The sequence below is a fragment of the Lithobates pipiens genome, unplaced genomic scaffold (assembly GCF_037356315.1).
Source record: "Lithobates pipiens isolate NorthernLeopardFrog02 unplaced genomic scaffold, aLitPip1_a1.2 Scaffold_8, whole genome shotgun sequence".
Taxonomy (NCBI): domain Eukaryota; kingdom Metazoa; phylum Chordata; class Amphibia; order Anura; family Ranidae; genus Lithobates; species Lithobates pipiens.
Genome location: NW_027507903.1, coordinates 223,583,666 through 223,597,045, shown reverse-complemented (window position 1 = coordinate 223,597,045; position 13,380 = coordinate 223,583,666). Strand labels below are relative to the sequence as shown.

At 41.5% G+C, this 13,380-nt stretch overlaps 1 protein-coding gene across 1 annotated transcript in view; it reads left to right on the top strand.

The window, feature by feature from the left end:
• PUS7L (pseudouridine synthase 7 like) overlaps positions 1 to 8,476 on the top strand; it is a 34,611-nt gene extending 26,135 nt beyond the window's left edge. Inside the window, exons 7-9 of the mRNA XM_077472724.1 lie at positions 6,146 to 6,426; positions 6,770 to 6,823; positions 7,999 to 8,476. Coding sequence (XP_077328850.1) covers positions 6,146 to 6,426; positions 6,770 to 6,823; positions 7,999 to 8,340 — 677 coding nt within the window. The 3' untranslated portion in view covers positions 8,341 to 8,476. The remainder of the gene's footprint in view (positions 1 to 6,145; positions 6,427 to 6,769; positions 6,824 to 7,998) is intronic.
• The last annotated feature ends 4,904 nt before the right edge of the window (positions 8,477 to 13,380 follow it).

Here is a 13,380-nt window from a genome sequence, read left to right as displayed (position 1 = left end):
CGGATCCTATTGTCCTATACTGTGGAGGGTTCCAAATTATACGTCCTAAAAGTGCTTGACTCATTACCTTTTCTAAACTCACCCATCTCTTTTCATTTACCTCTTTCGCCCATTCCACTACTCGTGACAAAACTACCGCATTGTAGTATCTTTTTAGATCCGGGACTGCCAGTCCCCCTTGTCTTTTCCCCCTACTTAATACCGCCCAGCTAATTCTCGGCTTTTTAAATTGCCATATATATTTAGAGATTATATTTTTCAGTGTTCTGAAGTAGGCCTGAGAGAGCGGGATGGGCAACATTTGAAACTTATATATAATCTTTGGGACCAGAAACATTTTGACCGCGTTAATCCGTCCTAACCAGGAGAGGGGACATGTTGAGATTTTTTTTATTTCTCTTTTAATTTCATCAAGTAATGGGATATAATTATTCATGTATATTTTCCTGATCGTATTCGTGAGGTAAACTCCCAAATATTTAATTTCCTTACGCCAGGGAAAGCGGAATTCTGCCTGGAGTTTCTCCTCTTCCTGGATGCTAATATTAACATTCAAGACTTCGGACTTGCTGAGGTTTATTTTCAAATTCGATATTTTGCCGAATTTTTCCAAAGTCCCCAGCAAGTTCGGAATCGTAATCCTAGGATTGGTAATAAAAAAGAGCACATCGTCCGCGTAGGCTGCGAGTTTGTGTTCATCCCTTCCCATCTCAATCCCCTTTATGTCCTGGTTGTTTCGGATAGCGGCCAGTAATGGTTCCAAAGATAAAGCAAAAAGGAGCGGGGATAACGGGCACCCCTGTCTGGTGCCGTTTCCCATTTGAAATTGAGCAGAGGATTCACCGTTAATCTTTACCGAGGCCTGCGGATGATTATAAAGTACTTGGATCCATTGGATCATTCTCGGTCCCACACCCATTACTTCTAACGTTTCTATCATGAGTCCCCAGTCTACCCTGTCAAATGCTTTCTCCGCATCTATAGACAGGAATAGACCTGGGGTCCCACTATTTTTTAGGGCCTGGAGGAGGAGCAATGCCCTTACTCCATTATCCCTCCCTTCTCTTTCGGGAATAAACCCGACCTGGTCTGGATGCACTAGTTCATTCATCTTTTCCTTCAATCTAGACGCCAATATTTTTGCGAATAGTTTTGTATCAGCATTCAATAGTGCTATCGGCCTATAACTGGAGCAGAGCAAATGATCCTTTCCCTCCTTTGGTAATACCGTGATGGTGGCCTGTAAGGCCTCTGCATTCATTTCGTATTTTGTACCTAAACCGTTCATGTATTTACATAATCTGGGGACTAATATCTCCTTAAATTTTTTATAGTAAAAAGTTGTGTACCCGTCGGGTCCCGGACTTTTACCCGATGCCGTCTCCTTTAACGCTTTATGAATTTCCTCTTCTGTGATAGGTCTATCTATATTATCTCTATCACTTTCTTGTAAATGCGGTAGTTTGGGGTCGTACAAAAACTCTTTAATAATTTCCTCATCCCCTTTACCTCGCCCCCCTTTTTGGCCTACGTTATATAGAGCTTCATAATATTGCCTGAATACCTCCGCAATTTCCTTGGTAGTATGGACCATCTTCCCATTCTTGTCCTGAATTTTATCAATAAAGTTAGTCTCCCTCTTCCCTTTTAGCTGTCTCACTAGATATTTACCTGTTTTATTTTTCCCATAGTATCTCTCTCTGGCTCTTCCCTCACATGCCCTCCTTGCTTCCTGATCCATCAAGTCCTTAAGTTCCTCTCTCGTGTTGATCAGTAAATGATATGGTTCCTGCTTTTGACCCTTATGTTTTTTATGCTCTTGCTCTAATCTATAAACTTCTTTTATCAGATTCTCCCTTTTCTCTATTCTTTTTTCTTTTTTGCTCCTATGGAGATGAGGATACCCCTGATGTATGCTTTATGTCCTTCCCATAGGGAGGCACCCGAAATTTCCCCTATATTATTCATCAAGAAGTAAAATTCTATTTCTTTCCGGATTATCTCTACAGTTTCTTTATCCTGTAAAAAATTTTCATTTAATCTCCATGTAAAAGGTTTTCTATGAATTCCGGGTATCCTCATCTTCATTATCACTGGGGAGTGATCTGACAGCGACACTATTCCTATCCTTGTTTCAGAGACTTCTTCTAGCAGCCTGTGTTCCACCAATATGTAGTCCAGCCTGGAGTGTGTCCCTTGCACGGGGGAGAAAAAGATATAATCTTTTATTTTTTCATGTTGGATCCTCCAAGCATCCATCATTTGGTGTTGTTTCAGGCGATGCTTAATTATTTTCAGATTCCTCTCATTCGACCCCCTTGCACGGGACGTGCTGTCCATGGCCGGATCCATACAAAAATTTAAGTCCCCTGCCAATATTACATCTCCTGATTTAAAGTCTGCTAGTCTCCGTAATATTTGTTTCAAGTATCCAACTGGATTTTTATTTGGACAGTATACATTTGCGAGCGTAAACACCCTGTTTCCTAGTTCTCCCTTAAGGAACAAATATCGACCCTCAGGATCAGTCAGCCTATCAAGCAATGTAAATCTTGTATGTTTCTCAAATCCAATCGCCACTCCCTTCGCCCTCCTTATTGGGGAGTCCCCATAGAACCAGATCGGGAACCTATCTGAATATAAATTAGTATTCGTATCCTGGGTTAGATGGGTCTCCTGCAAGAATACCACTTCTGCACTATATTGCTGCAGTTCCTTTAAAACTTTATACCTTTTATTAGGAGAATTTAATCCTTTTACATTGTATGACAAAAACTTTACCTCAGTCATCCAAGGTTGTCTGATGGCCTATTTATTCTGTGAATTTTTACCCTACCCATAATTTTCCCTTTTTTTTCTTTCCCCCCTTCTGCAAGGCTTTTCTTTTCCCACCTAACCCCCCTCCCCACCCACCCCTCCTCACCCCCCCCTCCCCACCCACTGGCCCAATCCTGGCCTTTACTTGTCATTGGGGGGCACCGCTCCCCTCTGCAAGCAATACCTACTAGGGTGTAACTCCAACTGCGACCCTCCACTTCTGTATCCCTTCTCCCCCCACCCCTTGGGAGAAGGATTCCCCCTATACAAACAAGGAGTGGTGGAGCCCGGATCAGCCCATCCGATCCTTCCTCCTGTCAATCCCCCCCCTGCCCTTGTCTCCCCGGGCTTTCCCTCCCCCCCCTCCCCAACCCGAAAAAACAAAAAACAAAAAGGAAGACCATTTCAAACCAGAGCCATAGCAAAAAAAAAAAAAAAAAAAAAAAAAAAGAAACAACCATCGCCCTCCACCCCCACCCCCTTATTGAATAGAGTCCCTTCACATTAAATTTCACGTGGATCTCGAGGGATCTTGGGAGGTGGAATTCCCAGTTTATTACAAAAATCTTCTAGTTCATCTAGGAACTTTAGCTTGATAGTCGTTCCCTCTCTCTGGACTAGCAGGGCTGTCGGGAACCCCCATTTGTACTTTATGTTTGCGCTTCTCAACTGTTCCAATAGGGGTTTTAGTTGTCTTCTCCGTGCCAGGGTTCCTGCAGAGAGATCTGTGAAAACTTGCAGTATTGTACCCTCATATTGTATTGGAGACGGTCCTCTTAGTCTGCTCCATATCTTGGCTTTATCCTCATAGAGGTGAAATTTTATGATCACGTCTCTTGGTACCTCTTCCCTTAGTCCTGGAGGTTTCCTCACTCTGTGTGCTCGATCGATCTTTAATTCTTCTCCTTCCGCTCTACCTAGTAAAGGGTTAAATATCTTTGCCATTTTTACTCCTAGATCTTCTCCCTGTTGTTCTGGCAGGGCTCTGATCCTAAGATTTTGACGTCGGCTCTGGTTCTCCTGTTCCTCCATTCTATATAAGATATCCCTGTGAGCCTCTTGCATCCTTCTAGTTTGCAATTGTAAGTCTATTATTTCCTGAGCCTGTTTAACCGTTAGTTCCTCTGTTTCTTCTATCCTCCTTAACAGGTGTCCCATATCCGTCCTTACGGTTGAAATCTCTGCTTTGATTGTATGTTCCAAGCTCGTGAACATTTCCTGTATTTCGCCTTTTGTTGGTATTTGGGAAATATCCCTCTGCTCCTTTCCCTTACCATCTGAATCCAAATCCAACTCCTCACCGGAAGTGTCAGCCTGTGACCCAACTAATCTTTCTGCCTCCTTCCTCTTCTCTCGTGTGCCCAGCTGTTTTTTTTCTATACCAGGACTTTTTTGGCTGGTTTCTTTAAGGTACTTCTGGATTGTACTTGTATTTAGACTCTCTCTTGGGTTTTTGGGATCATTAACTTTTGGGTTTCTTCCCCTCATGTTGTCCCTCTTTATCTTTCTCCTCCCCAGGATTCCCCTTTCACTTAGTGGTCACTGTATAAGTATCGGGGAATGTCTGAGACCCCCCTTTTTTCTCTTTTCTTTTCCAGGGATTCTTCACTGACGGTCTGCCGTTGGTGCACTCTACCGACAATAGGGCAGATTACCTGTACTTCTCCGTGTCCTTAAATACACCCCTTATGTGTCCATGTCTTGGCTATAATGGCCCAAAATATGTCACCAAAAAAAAAAGAAAAAGAGAGAGAGTACCGAGCAAAAGGCTTTTACCTTTGTCACACTGAAGTATTCTCTTGATAATGAGATATGGAGAAAAAAAAAAAGGGACCAGAGGTACTAATTCCTCAGCACTATTTTTGAAACCTTCGGATTCACCTTCAATAAGGAGACACAGGTGCAACACATAGTCAATATCATCCTCTGCTTCTCATCTCATTCTAGCGCTAAGCATAGTGACTGTACTATACCGGCCTCAAACACAGGTGATGCTCAGTAGGAACAAAAGGAAAAAAAAAAAAAAAAAACAGGAAAACAGGAAAGACACTTAATTCAAAAGTGTTTCAAGGTTCCCGGCAGAACTTTTCAAGGCTTATTAAGCCTATACATTTTAACCTGTCTTCTCAGGGAAACTATTTATTAAGAACTCAGCTTCGTTTTCCAGTCCATCCGCTTTATCCAGCTAATTTCTCCTGAGTACACGTATTTTAAATGCACGTTTCCGCTCCATGGAACATAGTTCTACAGGTTTCAATTAACACTGCTCACCTGTATTACTCCTGTTATACTGCTGCTGTGTATTTAACAGGCCTTGAAGTAACATTCAGGGTATAAGCAATGCTTAGATCTAACCTGTTTGTCGTCTTCTTTGAATTCAGATTCTTCAGCTCACAGGGAAATCTCAGCGTCGGGTGTACGGGGGGGGGGGAGGGGGAGATCCGGGGGCTCCGTTCGCTCCAGCGAGGTCCTCAGCTCCGTCAGCCGGCGGTACGCCTCCGAGTCCCGCTGGAGGAGTACTCAGTCTCGTGCGTGCAGCGTTCGATTGCAGGCGAAGGGGTTGATGCTGGCTGCATTACGGAGCGCTGCGCTCTCACACCGCGCCCAGCTCCGATCGATACGGCGGGTCCTCCTCCATCCGCTCGCGTGGAAGCCGCAGTCAGGCTCCTCCCCTCTCACGTGCACAGCATGACCGCCTCACGTCCCACCTAAGTGAGTTTATAATCTTGTGCGATCCTTCTGACAGGCTTTGGATTGTAAACAGTACCTGTCATAGGAGTTTCCTGATCTGCTTTAACAAAATGTCCCAACCTACAAGTGCACTATGAGTGCTACAGTGAGATCACTATACCGAGGAAAGATTTCTGCTATATGTTATAGGCAGTGATAGAAAAATGTGTAGAAATTATCTAAAGTATGGTTTAGTTACATTCTCTAGTTTTTGGTTGCATGATGCAGTACAGCAGCTCTTCGGGTGCTGCTGGTTTCTGGGCCCCTTTTTCCAGCAGCCCTTGCAGTAAACTAATCCCATTTGTATGTATGGGCAGACATTCAGGATACAAAGAGATGGGGGATCATGGTGCAGATAAAAATAGCAATCAGCAGATAGGGAAAAAAGGGTGATTCTTTAGTGCTACAAATAAATATATACAATCAATATTTCATAGTAATTAAACATCCATAAACATCATGGTGTAGATGAAAATAGCAATCAGCAGATAGGGATAAAAGGTAGGGAAAAATGTCATAATAAAGTGGAACTCTTGATTGGTGGGCTTTAATTTTTGCTTGGACAATAGCTTTTAATTATTCCTTATGTTTATTTTAGGGGATGCTAAAGGCGCTCTTTCGTTGATGCCTGACTTTAAAGTACGAGAAAAGATGATGCTGCGGGCTTTGAATAGATACGGAATGACTGATGAAGGATATATTCGATGCTGGCTCAGTATTCCACATTCGATGCGCATCTTCTACATCCATGCCTTTTGCAGCAAAGTCTGGAATGAAGCTGCATCTTACCGAATGGCTACGTATGGTTTAAAGGCTGTGGAAGGAGACTTGGTATTATGCTGTCAGGATAAGAATAAGAAATCTTCACTATTTGATAGAGTGAGTAAATAGTTTTACCATAGCAAAATCTTTTCCGTCTACGTAAAGAAGGAGGATCCCAGAGGTCACATCACACAGGAGTTTTATTAATGTAGCACTTTATAAGCCATAGAACAAAATATCCTTTATTATTATCCAGATGTCTTTTGCATGTACTGCTATACATTCTGTCATAGAGCATTTTCAAAATTAGTGAATCCGATGCATATGACTTCTCTACTTTCCATATATAGTCTACATTGTAAGTCTACCTTTACAACAAGATATTGTAAATGCGAATGTGCATTTTATTCACAATGTATATTGACTATACTCTAAATTTTGTTTTTGTTTTTTTAAATAGGTTCATGCTGTCACAGCTGCAGAAGAGGCAGACAATGTATATTTAATGAATCAGGTAACTAGGTTTGTTTCATGGTATATAATGTGACAATGACATACTCTTCTGAATGCATCAATATCCAGCACTGGGAAAACAGACAGATGTGTACCTTTTGTATGGGCTTTCAATTTGATATCTGGAAGAAGTGTGAATTGACTGAGTGCACTGATCAGTCCATTAATAACTACAAGTCATCTGCCCTGGTGGCAAACATTTAGTTTATTCATTCACAGAAACCTGGAAATAATGCGGCTGTGTGAGCGGAGCCAGCACTGATTTTAAATGTGACAGTTGCTGTGGGGCAGAGGAATCCCTGCCCATTGTGACACAAGGGGAGAGGGGAATGGGTGCTGGAACATGTTACACCCCAAATATGGGCGTGCCATGTACTATGCTCTAAAGCTGAACATATCCTTTAATTTGTTCTGGTAACCATTATTGCTGAAAATAAAGTGGAGGAAAATCCAAAATGTCAAAAGAACAGAACTTGAGGGGAAATGTCAAAGGAACAAGTGTGCCCTTTAATACAACTGTCACACGATTCACTTTCAAGATATTTCCTCTCACTTCCTGTTGTGTCCACAGGACAGGTAGTTAAGGGAAATCTCTCAAATGTTGCAGAGATGGCAAAAAAAAAAAAAAACATGATGGGCTTCCAACTATTCAAATGTAAAAATAAAAATGCCCAGACTGCACCTACCCTTTTCACACTCCAGTGCTGTCTACAGCTGCCACCTCGGGTCAGCACTGATATGCCTCTTCAGGCAGAATGACACTAACTTCATTTTGTCCATTGCCTATGAATCCATCATGTCATAGGCAAATCTTTGGGGGAAGCATCAAAAAAAGCAACAAAAAACAGGCTGGGCTCACAGTACTCCAGGACTAAGCTTCACTTTCATGTCATTGCGTGAGCGGCACTCAGTCCAGGGAGAATACCTGCCACTGCTGAGAAAGAACATACAGCTCCTGTGACATCACTAGACCATCTAGAAAATGGCAAAAAGGGTATGTATACAATAATTAAAAAAAATAAAAGCCCTTGGAAAGACTTCAGGGAGTGGGCTGGTTGTTGGTCTGAGCAATTAAAGCCATAGTTTCACTTTAAGAGGACATTTTGCAGTTAGGAACAGTTTTACTGTGTACCTCTGTCTTCATTTATTTATAGACTGAAATATGTTTGTTTTTAGGTAGTTCTTCCCATGCCAGGACACAGTATTAAGTATCCTTCTAATCAGGTTGGTCATTGGTATAAGGAGGCTCTAGCCAAAGCTGGTCTGCAAGTCTGCAAATTTCGAGTTGGCCCCCTGCAATTGAATATTCCAGGGTGCTACAGACATATACTGAAATACCCAAGAAATTTGTCATATGAACATTTTGAAGAGGATGATGTCCAAAGTCAAGGCAGGGAAAAATGGGCAAAATCTGAGATTCTACAAACAGCAAACCCATCGTTAAAGCTGTCCTTTGAATTAGATTCATCCAGCTATGCTACCATTTGTCTAAGAGAGATGATAAAATGTAACTTTTGATTTTCTTATTGAAGATTGTGCCATATTGTGTTACGTATATAACAGATTATTGTTATGAAAATATAAGTGTAAACATTCTTATTTATGAAGCTGAATTCTAGGCAAAAAGCTAAATAAAGGCACATTTGAAATGTTGGCACTGCCTTAATTTTTAAATATTTGTTATTCTGTTCAGTTACTCTTTTGATCTTAACAGCATAGTGAGGTCAATTGCCTCGCTTTTCTTCATTACATTTTAGCAATACAGCTTGGTCACCAGTCGACCACCGCCTACAAGTATAATAAAGGTGCAGCATATTGATGAGGGGATCTTTCAGCTATTTACTCCTATTAACAGGTTGAAGAAAAATGGCTTACCACTATCAATTGACTTGTGTACAACCATCCTGTCAAGATTTTTACAAACAATTATTGTTGCTGGCTATAGCTGGCAACACTAATCATTGCATTCTGCTGATGGGAAAGGCTCCACCACTGTCGGAAAACATCAGCACATCGGGAAGGATTCCCCCATTCTTTTTGATCGTGTGAATGAGGGAATCGGCTAGGAATGATTTATGTATGGCCTCCCTTAGAGTAGTTATTCTTTTATTATTTTCACAAGATACAAAGGTTCAGAACATCTACAGATCTATAAATAAGAAAAAGAAAACAAACGGGTACATAGTTAGCATCATAAGCAAACAAAAAGAGTCCGTTCATTTCTAAAGTCTAGCGGACTCTCGCCATAGTCCGGCGGATTGTCCGCCAGAAAGTCTGGTCGTGTGTGGGCAGGTCCGCTCGTTCGGAAAGTCCGGCAGATTGTCCACCGGCCTAAGTCCGCTGGATAGTCTGATCGTGTGTACGCGCCATTAGAAGCATTTACCGTAAGAGCAACTGCAAGGTGCTCCATAGATAATATATACAAGTAGGGCGATCGAGAGCACCCCTGTCTAGTACTGTTTGGGATGTTCACTGGGTCCGATAACAGGCCATTGACCCCTATTCTAGCTGCAAGCGCAGAAAAATAAGCTATTTTTTTGTGTATAAACCCCCATGGGAGCCTAGCCTGTTCCAATGTTGCCACCAGAAACCACCAATCCAGACAGTCTAAGGCTTTTTCTTCATCTATTGATAGCAGACAAAGTGTTTGTTTAATCTTCTTTGTGTAATTCATCAACAAGAGTGTCTGTCTTAATTGTATTGTCCCAAGCTTCTCTCTTGGGCATAAAGCCCACTTGATCTGATCCTATCCGGGCTGGTATCACGTACTGGAGACGAAAGGCCAAAGCTTTGGCATAGATCTTTAAATCTGTATTTATCAAAAAAATAGGTTGATAACTTGGGCATTAAGTGGGGTTATTTAGGATAGAGGTAATGTGTGCTTCTTGAGTTCAGCGAATGTTGAGGATCTAAACGAGATGGGTCTGGGTTATGGATATTATATAAGACCTTATAATCTTTGTAAAAGACAGAAGCTATCTGTTCTGAGACATGGACCATATCTCTCTCGTCGGACAACATATTTTAGTAATATATAATCTGGTTTGTTTAATCTGGATTGACCTAGCCAATGCCTACCAATGACCTTTGAGCACAATATTTATGTTTTAGATACGCTTAGTCCAAAAGAGAGTGAAGCTCCACTCTCTCTTGTCACAAAATCTGGAAAGTAAGAATGTCTGAGAACTGTTTATGACAGGTTTCTAAAGTTTGAATCTCTCTAAGTAAAGAGGATATTGTGGAGGTCCTCTCTCTCTTCAAGCAGCTACCATGTGATATAAGAACTCCTGTTAACACACACTTTAAAGCTTCCGATTGTATAAGGCATTGAGTAGTACCATCATCGTGATTTTTAAGAAAAGATGAGATTGCCTCCAAAGTAGCTGCTCTAATTAAAGTATCTTTCAAGAGGGTTTGTTCAGCCTCCAAATTGATAGGGGTTTATAGGTAACAGAGAAGGTTAAAGAAAGGTAGATTGCTGACCATAACTGGCTATTGATTGATGATTGAGGATGCCTGTATAAGACACAATGTGAGGCAAGAAAGTAGTTCAGTCTTCTAGAAGTGGCATGTTATAGTAAGATGTAGCATATGCCAAAGATCAACAATTTGAAAATAATAAAATTGATGCTTAATACGGATTAAATGTGATTTTGAGGGCTGACTGCCGCAGTATCTAAAATAGGGTCCAAGGGTAAATTGAAATCTCCCCCTAGGACAGTCACTCCTTCATGAAAAATGGCTGACAACATAGTGGCCTAGCCATGATTCGGTACACATACAATGCAAATTCATGAAAGCAGAAATATGTCACAGCAACAAATACCATGACATTAGCAGCACTAAAATAATCCAAAAGTTCTAGGATTTGTTAAAAGTTCACTAAAATAGTTAAATAAGTATGAAGTCAACTTTATATATAAAATGAGTCAGATGTAAATATAGGAATGTCCATCACAGAAAAAACATTGCAGATAGTAATTCAAAATAATTGCCTCCTCCACACTGCACGTGTCACAATCCCCCTAGGAAATTCACTTAGCAGATGATACTGGGTTATACGGTTATCTGTCAATGGATGATGTCTGCTCACTGCATACACTTCGATGATCCTGGGTTATACACTTGACTTGCAATGGGTGTTGTCAGCTCTCTGCATGTAATTCATCTAGAGGTTTGCTCATCAGAAGCAGAGAACAAAGATACACATAGCGTAATCCGGTACTAAAAGGTATTTATTATAGGTTTTCTTAAGATTGCACACTTACAATGTGATTCAAAATAAAAGAGCACGTAACAACAATGTATCACAAGTCAATATTCCTGACTACCTCTCAGCGCTCCAGCGGTGTTCCCAGGTAAGGCAAGCAGGAAAGCCGACAATGTAGGTTGCTTCATGGTCAGGCCCAGACTAGTTTTGTGATCGCTTCATCAGAGGGCGTTGCCCCACAGCACAGCTTCCGATTTTGACACAACGCTCTCTCCCGCTGTAATGCTGTGTGCGCGGTGCACAATGACTTATATAGGCATGGGGCGTGGTCATCGGGTTATGTCATCTGGTGATCCCACCCCTTATGACGTCACCGACTTATCATGCTCGGGACCACGCCTCATGCCTATATAAGTCACGGCATTACAGCGGGAGAGAGCTTCATGTCAACATCGGAAGAAGACTGGAGGAAGGAAGACGACGGAGAAGACTGGGCCAACTCTAGAAAAAGAGCAGGTGAAAGAGCAGAATATAGCGGAGGAGCCTGGCAGAAGAGGCAGGAGAGAGCGGAGAAGTCAGAAGAGACCCCCAAGTCAGAAGAGACCCCTAGAGCTGCCTAATAAATTACTTAAAAAACCGGTCTAGTGTTTTTGTTTTTTTATTGACACTTTTTTCCCCCAGGTGAATAAATAGGGGTACAATGTACTCAATACTCATTCACATAGGAGCCCTTTATTAAAGGGGGCTCCCAGATTCCGATAAGTCCCTAGCCCGCAGACCCTGACAACCAACGGCCAGGGTTGTCGGGAAGAGGCCCTTGTCCTCATCAACATGGGGACAAGGTGCTTTGGGGTGGGGGTGGGGGCCCAGGTCAAGCATGATGGTGTCTTGCCTACAGTCAAGCATGATGGTGGGAGTGGCATGGTCTGGGGCTGCATGAGTGCTGCCAGCACTGGGGAGCTATGTTTTGTTGAGGAACCATGAATGCAAACATGTACTGTAACATACTGAAACAGGATTATGATCCCCTCCCTTCTGAGAATGGGCTGCAGAGCAGTATTGCAACACGATAAAGACCCAAAATACACCTCCAAGACGAGCACTGGCTTGCTAAAGAAGCTGAGGGTAAAGGTGATGAACTGGCCAAGCATGTCTCCAGACCTAAACCCTATTGAGCATCTGTGGGGCATCCTCAAACGTAAGGTGGAGGAGCGCAAGGTCTTTAATATCCACCAGACTCATGATGTCATCATGGAGGAGTGGAAGAGGACTCCAGTGGCAACCTGTGAAGCTCTGGTGAACTCCATGCCCAAGAGGGTTAAGGCAGTGCTGGAAAATAATGGTGGTCACACAAAATATTGACACTTTGGGCCCAATGTAGACATTTTCACGTAGGGGTGTACTCACTTTTCCTGCCAGCGGTTTAGACATTAATGGCTGTGTGTTGTGTTATTTTGAGGGGACAGCAAATTTACACTATTATATAAGCTGTGCACTCACTACTTTACATTGTAGCAACGTGTCATTTCTTCAGTGTTGTCACATAAAAAGATATAATAAAATATTTACAGAAATGTGAGGGGTATACTCATTTTTGTGAGATACTGTATACTCACAAACAAAATCAGCAATTAGGCTCATCAAAGTCCACAATGTGCTTGAAAGAACCTGGTCATCTAGATGAGTGGTTCTCAACCCTGTCCTCAAGTATACCCAACAGGCCATGTTTTGGAAACTTCTCTTAGATAAAATTGTGCAATTGTCAGTTAAAATAACGCAGTCCCATATGACAAAAATTAAGGAGGGGGGGGGGGGGTAAATCTTCCAGAGGTCAAGTGGCTACTAACAGATTTTATTGTGTTGAAAAGACGATTCATCCATCTACGCCATTTAGTGTTGTTGGGAGAATAAAAAGATTTCTCTTGAACAGTCCATGAGTCTAAACAAAATCTTACAATGTATAGCCAGTTTTAATGAAATTCATTATTATAATGCAGTTAGGTTGTAGATTTTTACATAATTAAATAATTAGTCGTATGCAGTCAGGTGATTCAAAAAGCAGTAATTTGTTGCAGTAATCTGACTAAAGTAATCTGAATTCTGATTTACTATGGATAATTGCACATTCACATACTCCCTATTCTTCATTACTTGGAATGATAATAAACAATTTACTTTATGCCATAGCAATATATGGCAGATTCAATTTTTTTTTTTTTATTTTTTTTAGTTCAATCTTTTTTCATTTAAAGAAAGTATATACAATTTACAGATAAAGAATGCAAACGGAAGAAAAAAGATGTAACATATTTAAATCTTCTAGAATTTTAAACATGTAAACACAGGGG